We start from the raw sequence: 14863 nt of genomic DNA on the forward strand, positions 1-14863 counted from the left end.
CTCCCTTTGTGTATGTAGATAGTGACATTCTGCAAATGCCAGCAGCTGTAGTAGCTGATAATATGTCATTATAGCACATTCTTGAAGTGCTCTCAAACGTCAAGCATTTTAAACACAAACGCACACATACACACACTTGCGCAGGCAGTACAGAGAATAGATAAAAGGCATCCCATCTGTCCTGAGCTTAGGCTATGTGAATCTTTATAAAATATCATATTGTTTTCTATTTAAAACCCAGAGTAACACACATAAGACACAAGGAGGGCCTCCCATCTGTCACCTGACACCAAGCAAAATCTTGACATTTGTACATTTGTCATATTGAAACTATGCAGCCATGTCAGTTAATTCATGCTATGTGATATCTTGCAAGCTGATGTCACTTTCAAAGAAATGCCAGTTGGAAAAAAAGAGAGTCTATAGCTACATGAATGACACAAATCCACAAAAAAACATACAGTAAAACACTGAAACTGTCATGACTTGACACAAGCCGTTGGCCACCTCATGATTTGCCATTTCACTCTATCAAGGTCAGAAAGGGGAGGGCAAAAAAATCAATTTCTCTTTCCTTTTCTCTTTTCCTTTCATTTTTTTGTTCTCTCTTCAATTATATCTCACTATTTCTCCATCCTACTCCCTCAGAGGCTCAGAGGTGAGTAGACCCCATTTCCATCCATCTTTAGAGAAAACTTCAATGTCACATGTCAAGTACCTGCTTGGACATTCAGTCCTTTTTGCTTTTCTCTGTTCCTGGTGCTCGCTTTTTTGATGTGAAGTATCTAGCTGCATATTCAGCCCCATTTTTCTCCTCTTCCCTCTCTCCTTTTCTCTGTAGCTTTCAATGAGCTCGGTACCATGTAGCTCTCTTTTTGCCCTTCCCTCGCTGTACTCTCACCATCTTCAAACTTAACATTTTAGACAAATCAAAGTGAAAGGAGGAAAGCCGATGACAGTGGGAGAAAGTGGAAGGAGAGAGCAGAGTAGATGAGGGAGAGAGGCGAGGAGAAAGGAACAGAGAATAAAGAACTCTGGGATGTTAGGACAAAATGAGAGGCAAGCAGAGGCTACGGCAGAGATGGAAGGGAAAGAGTGCAGAGCAGAGAGTACAGAACCAGGAGCAAGGAAGAAGCGAAGACATGATGTATGAAGATACTTGAAGCGAAAAGAATACCACAAAAGAAACTGTCAATATCAGAGGTATATGAAATATTCACATCTATACAACAATGGATCAACAACTGAACTAGGGAGGAATGGTGACCATGAGCTTCACAATAGAGATAGAATTCAGTCAGCAAACAAAAAAACAAAGGCAACCCTAAAGCGACAGTCTCTTAACGTACTTGATGCAACTTATATATGAGAATATGTGTGTATTTTGTGGCATACTTTCTAGTCTGGCTACAGCTTATTACTGCAAGTCATGCTGTTTTTCTTGGTTTTTTTTGTTTGTTTTTTTAACTTTTCCTGTCTTTCTTGGCTACATTTTTGAATCTCAATTTACCACAAGAAGGCTTCATGAATTCCCGTTTTTCCAGGAAAGCTACACAGTTCCACATACCTGGGATGAAAAATCTCAAGTTTGGCAGTATAATGTTTTGGAACTTGCAAAAGTGAATCGTCTCAAAGGCCATCTACTGGTGTCTTAAGATCTTTGCATTACACACAATGTAATGTAGGCACATTGCAGGTATAGACGTTTTATGTTCCCCTTGTCATATAATGGTGATTTTTTTTTAAGACCAAAACTTTAATTGAAATAAAGTAATGAAAATGAGCTCACCTTCCCAGAGTCCATTGCAGTGATGACCCACACACAGTGTGCATTGTTCTCATACTGAACAGGATAGTTAGGAGAAGTTATGACACCTCTGGGGCCCCTTAGGTTACTGCCACAGGTACGAGCTTCAGAGGAAGGCAGCAAAAGAGAGAGACAGAATGAAAAAGAGCATTAAAACAGATTTACAGGGTAATCAAAATCATGCTTGCAGATTGCAAATGGCTTCATACATCACAAATAGAAAAGATGGAAACAACGTAAAGCAGAGCAAGACAAAAGGATGACAAAATCATCTTACAACACAAGATTCAATATAGTTAATGATGAAATGATGGTTTGTGGACCCTGAATTTGGGCAATTCATTGGGCCTATCTCCATAAAATTGGCAGATTTTAGGGGGAACAATGAAACCCTTGGTGAATTATCCATTTTAAAATTCCTTGCAATCAAATCAATCCCTGTTTCTTTTCATATCTGCCTCCCACAGGAAAGTGTATCTTCTACAGACATCAAGGATTGGTGGCACGATTAAACGATTACCTCTCATCGATTGCCACAGTTCCAATTTTCACTGAGTGATTATTCAACTTCGCCTTTTGCAGGTTCAATAAACTTCACTGAAACACTGACGTGTTTTTTCATGTTACTTTTATCTCAGTAATAGCTCTACAGTGCTGTAATCATTCATATCAGTCAATCAAAGATAAGAAAAAGTCTCTCTACTACTGGACAATTTGTAAGTGTGTTGTCATTATCAAAAGGAAATTACGTTTTGGATCATTAGGGTCAAGTTTCCATAATTGTGTTCATCACCCTATCAGTTACGATAATGATACAAATTGGATTTCTAACTTAGTTATCTAAATTACTAAAGTTTGAAGGCGGATACAGTTGATATAGGAGATAGTGTCCAATACAAAACAATGTGCACATTAAACTCCTGAAATTTTAGTAGGGTCAATAATGTCAATCAGATTCTAAAGAGTAGCTCTACAAAATCTAATGTACGATAATGAAAAATGGGGGAAAAAATTTAATTAAAAAATAGCTTTTACCTGCAAACAACAGATTTTGATAATAAAACTCAACTTTTTACATAAAAGGTCACTTTAGTATTTTCATAAACACATGCACAATTCCTTCCCCTTTACACCTGAAACACATTGTTTCTTGAGGTAGGTTTGATCTTTTTTTTTCTGTAAAAATGCATGCACATTAACATAAAACCTTGGCAAGCAGTGTAAGTGCATTCCCGTATCTCTGCAATAAAATGGGTGAATAAAATCACACAAAGACAATAATGAAAGCAAAGAAGACCAGAGGTACAAAAATAAATTAATGGTTGTTCAAAATGGTAACTTCCTGTCATACATTTACTAAAGCAGGGGTAAAACTGGAATATTAATAATGCAGAATTTAAAGAACTATGGGTTTTACACAGCAGATGAATAGAGAGAATGGGTTGTTCTAAAAAGTAGATTTAATTGCACTAAAAAAGAGTGCTGCTTTTCAAAAAACCCTTTCCACTGAATTCAAACAGAAAAATGCAAACCTTGATAAAAGCCCATTACCTAGAGCCCTCTACCATGGTACTTTAGTATGTGTACTAAAGATGTTTATTTTCAATTCTTGGCCTATACCTAAATGTAACTGTGGTCAGAACTCATTTTAATGTGTCTACTGTCTTGAGCTATAAGCTTTATTTTATTGCCTTCTATGGCCTTTTAATGTTCAGACCAAGTAATCCATAAAGAGCACTCTATGAATTGTTATTATCTACCACATGTTGAAGAAAGACAAAGCCCTTTGAGGCTAAATATTTGCTGCCAAACATGTCGATGAGGAGAATGTTATCAGCAAACATCTTGAGGGGGATAATCAGAACCACATATTGCATATTTATGTGTTGGACATCAGTTCAAGTCAAGCCCAGCAAACTATGTTTTCTCCCAGTGTTCTAACATGGGTCAAATGGTAACAATATCGACTAAAGAAGCATGATGTTTACAGGTGAAATGATGCAAAAGGAAGATCAAAGTTTTTAAAGAAACACAGTTAAAATACTGACATACTATGAATTACAAAGCACACTGAAAGCTGATGACTATCTGATTGGTTTTATATACACATTTACATGAACTAAAATGTTGGACGTGTGCAATTTTTGATCTGTCTGGTGCTAGTTGAAAAGTCAGAATCAACTTTTTTTCTTATCTGGGGTCTATGTGCCAGATGTCTGTACTAAATATCATAGTAACGCAGCCAATAAATGTTAAAACATTTCTGTGTGGACCAGCAGACCAACACACTGTCCGCTGTTTAAGCACCACAGCTAAAAAATGTTAAGAACATTACCCATTTTTTTTTTTAAATAGAAAAAAAGTAGTGTCTCTGGAATAGATTTTATTTATCAGTTTTTTTAAACTCCTCCTCTGCTGCTAAAACTTTCAGTACCTTTGCTCCTTCAGAGTTTGGTGATCGTGTTATCAACAGCATTTTTCATAATATTCTTCCTCTGTGCTCCCTTTTATCCATATTGATTTTGTCCTCTGTGATGCTCAAGGTAACATTTTCCTGCCTTCAGTACGTCATAAACTTACCATTTGTTATTTCTTTAAAGGGATATTTGGCAAAGAAAAAAAAGTCTTATTGCGTCAGGAAGTCCATTTAGAAACCTCTCTCTGGAGCACAGTAATATGAAAGGCTCACTAGACAGTTTCCCTTTGTTTTAGTCAACAAGCTCTGTCACACTGCAGAGGAGGCTTCACTTGATCGTATATTATCCTCTACGTATCATGATGAGTTATCTGGAGATGATCACTGCCTTTAGGGGGAAGGAGAGCCAATGTCACAGGAGCAAAAGCATTTGAGCCAAGAAGATTGTTTAATATAGGAATATTGTCGACTAATGATGACACAGAAGAGTGGACATAACATACAGAACACAGACTTGCTGAGAGACAAAGCAGAGATACAGAGGATAGAAAGACGCAGAAAGACGGAGCAGAGAGGGTGAATGTGAGAGAGTGTGATAAAAGAAAGTAAAGGAGGAAGGGCAAGAGGCAAGAAAGACGCACAGAAAATGCCAGGAGAGAAAGGGAGAGAGAGGAGGACCTCAGATGACTGATCTGCCTGTTAATTAGAAAAGAGAGCTGAAACACACTGCGATACACACAGCTACACGGGCACACAGAAACACATTCATGGCTATTCATCTCAGAGACCAGCTTCTAATTAACAGTAAAGTCTCAGCAGAGAATGAGAGAGGCTCATGGGTTTGAATCCCAGGAGAGTGATCACTCCAACTAATACAATAAACCAGAGCTGCAGTGTATACATTTTTAACCTCTGCCTGCCAACTTGTTTGTAACAGAATGCTGATCTTGTTTTCTTCTCATTTCTCTCTTTCTCCTCTGTGCTCTGTCCTTTTCCTTTTCGTACTTATGACCCCAGTTGTTATTCTTTGTAAAAATATCACAAGACTTTTATCATCATCCAGCACATTACTTTAAAGGCACAGTTTCCAAGTGTCACTACATTTGCCATTGCTGGATCCTGGAAATTCACCTCTTGTATTCAGATTTTCCCTTAAAATGCAACTTTCTGCGGTTTGAAAGTAAAGAAACAAGGTTTGCAATTTTTTTTTTAATGTCCATGCACTGTCTGCACAGCTCTACAGCTCAAATGTAACATCTTGTCATTATTTTAGACTGTACCTGGATTTGTAGGTAACTGACTTGATTATATGGTTACCAACAAAAGTATATATATACAGAAAGATGCCTTTAATCCCACTGAGCTCAGTTCTTACAAACTTCATTTTAATATTTTTCTCATGGCAGTTTGTTTATTTACCGGTAGAATTCATACAACCAGTGTTTTCAGTAGTATTGTAATGAACAGTGAGATGAACCAGTGTTCCACTCATTCTCTCTTTTACTCTAATACAACACTGTGTTTAAGAATCTGCTCTTGCTAAAGCAAAGCAAAGCAAAACAAAACAAATATATATATATATATATATATATATATATATATATATATATATATATATATATATATATATATATATATATATATATATTAGGGCTGGGACTTTAACGTTAATTTCGATTAATTAATTACAGCGAAAATAACACGTTAAAAATAATAATGTAATTAATTGCAGCCTTGTCAGTTCCCTCATTTCTGGCACACCGGCAACGCTGATGAACACTCCAGCCCAGTAGGTGGCGGTAATGAACCTGAAGTCTGTTTGTAGCCATGAAGAAGAAGTACAGGAAGCACTGAGTGAAGTCAGGAACTGGTGAACAGTGACGGAAGATGAGACTGAGCAGAAAGTTTTCTTTTAAAAATCTTCCCGATGGCAGCTTGGATAAAAGCCTGGTTGTGTGCAAATTGTACAACAAAGAGTTTTCTGATCACTGCAGCACTTCAAGCCGACAGTATCATCTCAATGTAAAATATGTTGCTGTTAGCACCAGAGCTAACGTTAGCTAAGAGTCATGCTAACGGCTAACGGTGTAGCCATCCCATAATAGACCACTTTTCTAGACAGTGCTTGAGTATACAGAAAGTCTTAAAATGTTGAATAAAATCGCTATAATTGCACTTAGATTTGCAGTAATCTGTAAATGTAGCAGACAGATGAAAAATGCAGATAAATAGAAAGGAAACATTTTTGTGGTTTAAGTTTTTACTCCGTGGAGGCTCTGCCTCCTTGGAGGAAGAATAACCTAAACAACAAAAATATCTCTTTTAATAACTTAAGCGCCTTGAACTACTTATGCTGATTTTATGTGCCATACAGTGGAAAAAAACAACTAAATTCAGGCTTTAAGTCATCAAAATCACTTTTTTCTCTATGTCCCGTTTTCCTTTTTTTAAATAAATTTTAAATTATAAACACGTACATGTCTATTCATTGATTCAACTGTCAGTCACAATTTTATTTGAATTGAAAAACTTCACTTATTGTGTCAAATATTGCTACTTGACAAAACTGCAATTAATTATGATTAATTAATTACAAAGCCTGTAATTAATTAGATTTTTTTTTTTTTTATCACATCCCACCACTAATATATATGTATATATATTTGGAAATAGTATTATTCATGTCCTTCAATCCCCTTCAGTATCTCACTCTCCCTTCATCCACTTCCCCTGACAGGAAGAGCCAGTGTCATGAATTCAGGCAGGTTCCTGCAGTCACAGACAGACATACAGACACAACAGTGTGGCAAACACGCATAACCATACACACATATACTATAACATGAAGTGACAGGGGCCTTACAGTATGTGTCCGAGCACAGGGACTGGCTGTCCATCAAACACACACACAGCTCAAGGCAAATACTGCTGCAGCTGTGAGGTGTGTGACATTGTCCTGTGGACACTTGCTGTCAATGCAAGTGTGTTTGGGTGTTGGAGTGTATGTTAGCTGTCTGTCTTTTCATAGTGGAGTAATAAACTCAATAGGGTATTGTCAGTAAACATGTGGGCACTGAGAGCCGCTGCTTCACTGCTCTGCCACTCAAACAGTTATTGATTTAGTCACTCAGCCAATCAGTTAGACAGTGAATCGTGACTTTTACACATCAGCAAACAATAGAATGTAATTTACATTCACTGGTTGGTCTGGGCTGGTCTGACATTACAGATAGCATTTATGATGGTGCCATCATACTATACTCATAAGATATTATAAGAGCATCTGCATTAGCAAATACCAGCACAATTACATAACCACAGAAATACATTAAAAATAGGGCTCAGGATTGCATTAAATTGTTCAGGTGCCCTTTTCAGCCAACAAGGAAGCTTAACATTTGTTGCTATGGGAGAAATTAAATGAATCATTTTCACATTAATCAAAGAAATAAGTGGATTTGACAGTTGGTATTTACTGTTCTTATTATTATTATTAGATTAAGCTGAGTTTAAACTTTTGAACCATTTTTGTAGTTCTGACACAAGACGACGATGTGTCCATTCTTAATCCCACTTACAAAGTTCATATTGGCTTGTTTTTTCCACCAGGGAAGCAGCCATTAGTGAGCACCAAACACTAGACCAATTTAATTGCTGGAAAACCAGAGATTTTAGCAGTGATTCAGAGGCCAGGAACCAGGCTTAAGGACTGTAGCAGGACTTTGGAATAACAGCCTGGGAATCTTAGGCAGCAGTAATATAAACCATAAGGATGACATTGTTGTGTCTGTTTATTATTAGCAGTGTTTCTGAAGAGGCAAAGCTGAGAACTTCATCTTTCTAACATGAACTGTCTGTGGCCATATCCTAACAAAGCTTAAACCTATTTTCTAGTGCTGGACGATATGGAAAAAATCATATATCACGATATGGATTAATTTGTATCACGATAACAATATATATGACAATATACCACAACAAAGTATGTTTTCAGTTATTCTCTGAAAAGTTAGACAAAAGTTTCATTGTTTACTTTTCTCCATGAAACTTCAACCTGTTGCTAGGGCTGGACCCGAATATCCAGTCCCGATAGTGGTATGTGGATATTAATTTTGAGATCCGAATATCCCCCCCCGTCATATCGCCCAGCACTACTACTTTCTATGTAATTTTACTGCTATTCAAAAACATTAAACACATTAACCAGTGATTGTGCTACAGTTGAATAACGTACACACGCTTTGTGATGAATATGCTAGTCTGATTTCACTGCTACATTGCCTACAGCAGTGGGCTTGGTCTGTGAATGTTTGGGCCTTTAGGGGAATAAAAGGTGGTAAAAGGCCATCAGGGTTGATAGTTTGACTGCTTACTCCTCCTAAGGCAGTGCAAATATGTACTTGAACTTAACACAGAATCCCAGAGAAGCAGGTCAGCCCCTTGCCTTGCAACTCCAACTTCATCAGTGTGTGTGAATGTGACACATTGTGAAGCTCTTTGAACTGCATGTTCATGGAAGATAAAAAAAAATATACCCTTTTACCATTTGAGTATAAATACTTAAGTCAAAGTCAATTCCCACTATAGGAAAATGCTGAACTTGGGGAACATGCCTCTCTCTGCTTTATACCTTTTAAAACTAATCCCAATGACCAATTTTAAACTTGTACGATGAAATCTAATCCGAAGCGTATCGATGTCTCTGATATTGCATGCGCTGTTGCTATGTCTGGCTTTGTGTGTTTTTCTGTCTCTCTGTTGTGCTCAGGTCTGTCTAACAAATACAGTCTCAGTGAGAATGCCTGATTAAATACAGAATAAAATGATATAAGTGACATTACATAATGTCTTTAAATGATGTTGTAGATGCTCAGAAGTTTTTGAAAATCAAATGTGCATCTGTTGCTTATTTCATTTTACTGATGTGTGAAGCAGTGATCAAAAGATGCTACATAACCATTTACTTCGTTACTTAAAATCCCCAAATATTTTCAATCAGTAAAATATATTTCAAACAAAAATGGGTATGATCCACACAGATGTCAAGCAACAAACAGATATTGTATTATTTATGATGATACCTCTTCACCTATCTCATTTGTAGGTGAACACATTGATAGCTGCATTCAAGCTTTAACACATGAAAAATGAACATGTTTCATTGGAAATTATGGCAAAACTTACTTCTGCAGATAGGTCTGTGGTCACTCCAGGCAGCCAGTGTGTCAGTGACTCGTTGACAGGTGATACTTTTGGATCCTTGTAGTACGTAGCTGTCATCACAGCTGAACTGGACGCTGGAGCCAATTCTAGTTAAGGAGACACAACAATAACAACAGTTGTCAAAAAATAGTAATGATAGTAACTTTCATTGTGACTGCTTCACAACGTCACAGCCACATGGTATTGTGATACTCGTAAAACGCTCTTACAACATCAAGAAACTGGACCCATTCAGGAGATAACTATTGAAATAATGGTCACGATCTTAATGGTATAGTGGCTTTTAGATCTCTTACAAAGATACCATCTTCATTACAGATCATCAACTTAGGATCTATAATTCGTCTTTTTATGTACGAGGCCTTTGTAATTGTATCTTCAGCCATTCATGTCTTCCTCTGTCGTCTGCTTTCCTTTGCTCTCTCTTGCTCCATTTTCTCAACTTGTCATGCCTCCTCTCCCATCTCTCTCATCATTTGTTCTGATCATTCCTGTTTTCTCATTCTCTCCAACACCCTGCTGTCTAGCACATGAGAGGGACATTCAGCCATCTAAGTGGAAGTCTGCATGGTGTCTTGTCTGTAAAGCTTAATGTCTCCTCCCTGCTGACACACACCGCAGTCTACAACCTGGCCAAACATTCGCAACACGGAGCTGTGGTTGTTTATTGGCTCCACCCTGTTGTTAAAACACTGTAGAGTCGTACAGTCTGTCCAAATCTCTCTGTTTGTGCCTTTCTCACGGAGAGTTGGGTCACTCTCTGCTCTGCGGCTTCTGCCACTTTTGATGACACTGAAAGTACCTTTCATCCCGCCACTCACTGTGAAATTTACAATTACAGGAAAGAAAACGTTTTTTCTCCTCGAAAGGAAACCGAAACCATCCCATCACAATTGTGTAGGTGGTTGTCTCTGAAATAAAACAGCCATGACACTAAAAGTTACAGGCTGCAATCCAATACCAGCATGTGCAGCAATGAAAAGTCTGTTTCCTCTGCACCTATGTCCTCGTACCATTTCTCCTGTTATACTTCATCACACCACAATTCTGTTCCAGCTCCTGCTGCTCGATGCTTAATGATGATTGGCTAGAAACCTGAAACACACAGCGAACACGTCTTTGCCAACATGTGTGCACACTTGGAGGTAATGACCTTTCACTAACTCAGACAACTTCACTAATAGTAAGAAAGAGTTTGTGCAGTCGCAGTGGCTAATGGTAAAGAAGAGCAGCAGGAGTTGGAGATTAAGAGATGATTATCATTTTAAGGTTGTTTTTTTTTTTGCTCTGAAAATAGCCTCAGAAAAAGGTAAAAATGGAAAACCTGCCTAGATTCTTTCACAAGAGAAACATTACAACACTTCTGCCGCTACTGATACTAAGTGGATGAATGGTAGGGAGAGATGATTATTTTATAATTGCTCACTCCTGATTAAATAAAATGATGTCTGCCTTTCTACTGATTAGGCTACAGACACCATGGAGAGAATTTTTTGAAAATCCCTGTGTCCAACAAGATCCTACTTTTGAAACATCCTTTGCCATTTTCTGCATATAGACATGGACATAGAGCTGGGACTTAAAACGTATGTCATCTATTCAGTACATTCATAACATATTCTATACTTCAGACCAATACTGAATAGAATAATACCCCACACCTTTGGTTCATACTATGACGCATTATTACTCACTTCCCCTAAGTCCTTACAAGTCTGAGGAACATCTTCAGATCTCCATTGTTCTCCTGTAGCATGACTGAACAATCTAACACTCTCTGCATTTTAAGGCATCACTCTTCAGTGCCAGTTTTTCTTGACCTACTGCTTTCTGTACAGTTTTCTTTCCAAACTGCAGACTGAATCTTCCTCGTATCCTTATTTCATTTACATATATCCCAGTTTGCAATCACATAACACCTAATAATGAAAAAAAAGTTATAAAATGATTTAATTTACTAGTTTGAACATTATTTTATATGTGTTTTTTTGGTAAAATGCTGTAAAATGTTGGTTAAATAATATATGTCCAGTTTGACATTGTGAAAAACAGGTTCAATAATATTCCAGGGTGAAAAAAATAGGCTTAGTTATAATCAGTTCTAAGAAGACTCCTTATAATAAAAGATATTGACAATACATAATATAGGCATATATTGTCCAAGGTGAAGCATAGGTAACAGGACAAAGGTCAGTCAAACAGCAATTACCTAGCTATTAATTATACTCATGCAACAGTACTATTGCTTTGTAAAGATAAAACTACAGTTGCAATGAAAGTAGTCATCAAAATAAATGAATGAGTTACTTATATGATAACCCTAACCCTCCCACAGTCCAAAAACATGCTGAGGTTAATTGATGATTCTAAATTATCCGTAGGTGTGAATGTGAGTGTGATTGTCTCTATGTGTAGCCCTGCAATGGACGGTGACCTATTCAGGGTGTCCCCTGCCTTCACCCTAAATCAGCTGGGATAGACTCCAGCTCCCCGCAACCCTAATGAGGATTAAGCGGTGTATAGATAATGGATGGATGGATTATAGAAATAAATCTGCAAAGCAGATAAAAATAAGGACCATGGGGATGTATTCTTATTCCACAATGAAATGCAAAATACTCCAACATGTTTCAGTGTCCTTAAACCTTGTCATTCCAGCATATACAATGGAAGTAAAGAAGTGGCCAAATAATTTATTTCATCTTATTAAAAACGTGGCTATATTTGAATAACAATGAGTCATATTAATGAGACAAATTATTCACCTAAATAAAAAGGAGTACATCATAAACCTGTGTGATATGCATTTATAGCTTGCAAGGGATATCATTATAGGAGGAATGTCTCTTGCTATTTTAAATTAAATAAGATAATAAAAGACACAGAAGAAAATGTCTAACACCAGATGAGTCTTTGAGGCTCATTAGGAGATAATTAGCTGGTGTTTTATTATCCTTTTAAATATAGTTGTGTTTGTTTCCTCATGTTTACTCAAGGAAGACCAGTGTTAGTAAAACAAAACATCAATTATGTTCATACAATATCTATATCTATATATATAGAGACAAAATTTTCTTTCTCCTTTTCCAAACGCAAGTGGAGCAGTCTTGAAATAATATATAGTTATTGCATGTATATAATATTAAACTAGCCACAGTTTTAATAAACACAGAATTTCTACTGTTTGTCAGCTCAGTGGCAGTGTGCTTCTCTGTTGTACTGCCGTCAGACCAGCATTCACTCATTTTACCGCTGCACTGTGGTCTGTTTATATTAGCTGCTGTGTCGCTTGAACGCCAAACTCTGACAGTGGAAAAATAAAACAGCGAGTCTCATCTGAATCTCCCACTGCAGCTTCCACTTCATGCTGCTGTGAACACAGTCATGAGGCGGCACAGGTGCAGCAGGATAACAGTGGGCCAGGAGACCCTCAATCAGCAGCCTCTTAACATGAAAAGTTACTTAAGTACATGTAACAGAGTACTTGTAATGCATTACTCTTCACCTCTGACGCGCCTGCAGTCTGGAGATGAGCACCTCCACTCCCTCAGCTACTCTGTGTGTGTCTAATGGCAACATCAACATGTCTGCATCTGCAAGATGAAACTGTTGCTAATAAATTGCTTTCCTATAGGTGACACAGGTTGGCAGCTGTGGGGCTGGTCTGACAACCACTAAGCAGTTCTCCCTTTAGAGGATCTAAAAGATTGCAAATGTGAATTTTGTGCATTTTTCAAGTTTGTTTCAAGCCCGTTACATAAGGTGCTTCACATCTAAAAAGCTAGTGCTTTAACAACAGGTCCCCAAAAGACATAAATTATTTATGATGACACATGAACCACACTTCAGTCTCCCTGAAAACGATGCAGAATTTTAGTGAGGACGTTCCGTACTCTTTGGACAATTTCTGGGAAAAAGAATTGTGGCAGACATGGCACTTACTCTCACCTTGGGAGTTACATGAGTGAAGAAAAGAGAAGGGGGCAGCTACAACGTGCTGTGGCTATGTTAGAAATAACTTAGAATCTAAAGTGGGCCACAAAGACACAATGTAACACATCTCACAAGATAACCTGGACAAGGAGAAAGTGAGAAGGCACCACACCTAAGCCAAGCTCTTGAAGTTTCACTCCCACTATCTATTGACTGATGTCAATCTGCCATGTAGAACAGACAATGAAAGCCAAAGCAGGGCAGAAGGTGAAACACTAACTAGTAAACTTGGTTGTACTGTCCAAAACAAGTGAGTGTTTCGGCAGTACAACTGAGTAATCAACTCGGGAAAAAAAACAACAAAAAACATCTTCTCCTGGTCCTGGCTTATCAGTTAAAACAGCTCAACATTAACCAAAAGCAACATACACATGCCTGGAGGAAGCATCCCTCTTCTCACATGTCATCTAAATGATTTGACAGCTTGTGAGAGGTTAGCAAAGGTGATCTATCGTAACAAAACACCCGGGAGCCTACAAGAGATCATTTCTGTAGTGTGATAGCTATGAAAAACATACAATAATGATCCCTACGCTGGCCCAAAGATCAATACAATCCAGAGCAGTATTGGCTGTTTCAGGCATACTTGGTTTTTACTAGGATAGATGGGGAGCAGGTGAATGTAAAAAACAAAATACAGAGTGAACTTACTGAAAAGTAGAGCCCATCCTCTTGCCATTTTCAGGAACTCCAGGATCTGGACAAACATCACCAGCAAGACCGCTTTGACTCACTGGAAAAAAAGGAAGACCATATCAGTGTCTATCTTGCTGGAGATTATGGATTGACCTCTTGTAAGGTAATTTTATGGGCTTTTGCAGCATCCTGTAACTCTTACAGGCATGGGAGCATCATATTGTGCTGACAGGTAAATCATTACACTTCTGCTCATACCTCTTATTAAGGTAAGATGAAAGTGATGGAAAAAAATATTCTTGTTATTGTGATTATAAGCACCTGAGAATTGTTCAATATGTGATGACAGTCGAGTGGTTAAGCACAAGTAGTAAAAAAAGGCTCCAGCTGTGAGAAATATTCCTAGCAGTTGTTGAGAATTCAGAAAAATGAGCCAAGCACTCGGCTTCTGAAACATTTTAAATTGATCTTTGAAATCTGTCGCCTGATTTAAGAACATATTATACAGGAATGGTAATATGAAAACAAGACCTTGTTCTTTTATGTTTACTTTTCTACCTGACAGATATGGGATTTAAAGATAGCAATGTTTTATTTGTTTATTTATTTATTTTACGACAACAATGGATAGCCTTACCAAATTATGATAATGAGCCTTTTGGATTTTCTGACAGTAATATCCATCACAACATAAAATAAATACCTCTTAACTATTTCTTGCCTGCTAGAAAAGGAGGAAGATTTCACCAACAAGTGTTTTGTTTGCTTCACTGAAGAAAAAATGTGAA

The 14863-nt window shown here is 37.5% G+C and overlaps 1 protein-coding gene across 1 annotated transcript in view; it reads right to left on the reverse strand.

Annotated features, from left to right (window-relative positions):
* Positions 1 to 14863, reverse strand: part of LOC111576189 (CUB and sushi domain-containing protein 1-like) — a 427486-nt gene that overhangs the window by 176119 nt on the left and 236504 nt on the right. The window contains exons 8-10 of the mRNA XM_023281752.3: positions 14091 to 14172; positions 9408 to 9532; positions 1790 to 1911 (exon numbers count right to left, since the gene is read on the reverse strand). Coding sequence (XP_023137520.2) covers positions 1790 to 1911; positions 9408 to 9532; positions 14091 to 14172 — 329 coding nt within the window. The remainder of the gene's footprint in view (positions 1 to 1789; positions 1912 to 9407; positions 9533 to 14090; positions 14173 to 14863) is intronic.

This window comes from Amphiprion ocellaris, chromosome 1, assembly GCF_022539595.1.
Source record: "Amphiprion ocellaris isolate individual 3 ecotype Okinawa chromosome 1, ASM2253959v1, whole genome shotgun sequence".
In the NCBI taxonomy this organism is placed as follows: Eukaryota; Metazoa; Chordata; class Actinopteri; family Pomacentridae; genus Amphiprion; species Amphiprion ocellaris.